Below are 1,112 nucleotides of genomic sequence, written 5' to 3' on the forward strand. Positions count from 1 at the left end.
AGGTGGGGATGTCCAATAAAATTACCTTACCAAGCGGGAATCAAACTCAAGTTGTCTGAGATAAACAGCCATGAACCTTCTTTTTTTTAAAAGTAGTGTTTATTCGCCCTCATTGACGTAATGTAAATCATTTGGGAGGCGGGCTTCGACGCTGAATGACAGGGCCAATCAGGACTGAGGGGGATAAAATGTCTCAGAAGAAACCACGAGGTATACTCAGTAAAAAAAAGACTACCAACATTAAAATTGAACTCATGTCTTCTACATGGAGCAGTGAGGCACCTAACCACTGCACCACATACACTAGTGGGACGTTACTCTACAACGCATGGACTATTAAATAGTTGGATCCATTTGTTAACTCTTTTATTTTCCATATTTCCCAGAAAGATAAGATTGACATTTATAGTTGGATAATAGAACTACAGTAGAAGTTGAAAGAATATGCGGGCGGCAACAGAATAACAGCAATACCACTACCGCCACTACCACCACCATCACCATAATAACCATTACAACAACAGCAACAACAACAACAACAGTTGCTTCCCACACAAGAATCAAACACAGGTCTTCTGAGTCGAACGGTGAAAAGCATAACCGTTACATCACATATGCTGGTCACAAAAACAACAAAAAAAAACTAAATCAAAGGCAATTGTGGTCAAACAGTGTGTCTGGAACTATATTTTCTTGTGGAGTAACACACAGGAAGTGTGTTAATCATTACGTATTTCCATGTTGCAATTTAACAATCCTATATTCTGTGGACAATCAATATGCCCAATGAGATAGGATGAGAGCGAGATGTTACTCAATCTGGTGTTACTGGTTGTATTTGTATGCATGGGAGAGTTTGGGCATTTCTGTTTCTGATTTTAACATAATTTCAGTTATACACTAATAAATGGAAGACACACTGTTTGACTGAGGTCGTTTGTGACAACCAGTACGAACATTCCCGCGAGTCTCACCTTGCAGAATCCGGCAACACAGACTCCGAAGCTGTCGCCGTTGTCGCACCAGGTTCCGTCAACGGCCGAGTCTCTGAGCGTGTGGAGCTGGCCGTACTCGTTCTTGCAGATCAGAGAACACGGGGAGCTGGGGTCTGG

At 41.9% G+C, this 1,112-nt stretch overlaps 1 protein-coding gene across 1 annotated transcript in view; it reads right to left on the reverse strand.

Annotated features, from left to right (window-relative positions):
* Nucleotides 1-1,112, reverse strand: part of LOC101850775 (papilin) — a gene marked incomplete in the record, with an annotated part of 262,220 nt that overhangs the window by 158,359 nt on the left and 102,749 nt on the right. Inside the window, 1 exon segment of the mRNA XM_013091086.2 lies at nucleotides 975-1,108. Coding sequence (XP_012946540.1) covers nucleotides 975-1,108 — 134 coding nt within the window.

Source organism: Aplysia californica, unplaced genomic scaffold (assembly GCF_000002075.1).
Source record: "Aplysia californica isolate F4 #8 unplaced genomic scaffold, AplCal3.0 scaffold00029, whole genome shotgun sequence".
NCBI lineage: Eukaryota > Metazoa > Mollusca > Gastropoda > Aplysiida > Aplysiidae > Aplysia > Aplysia californica.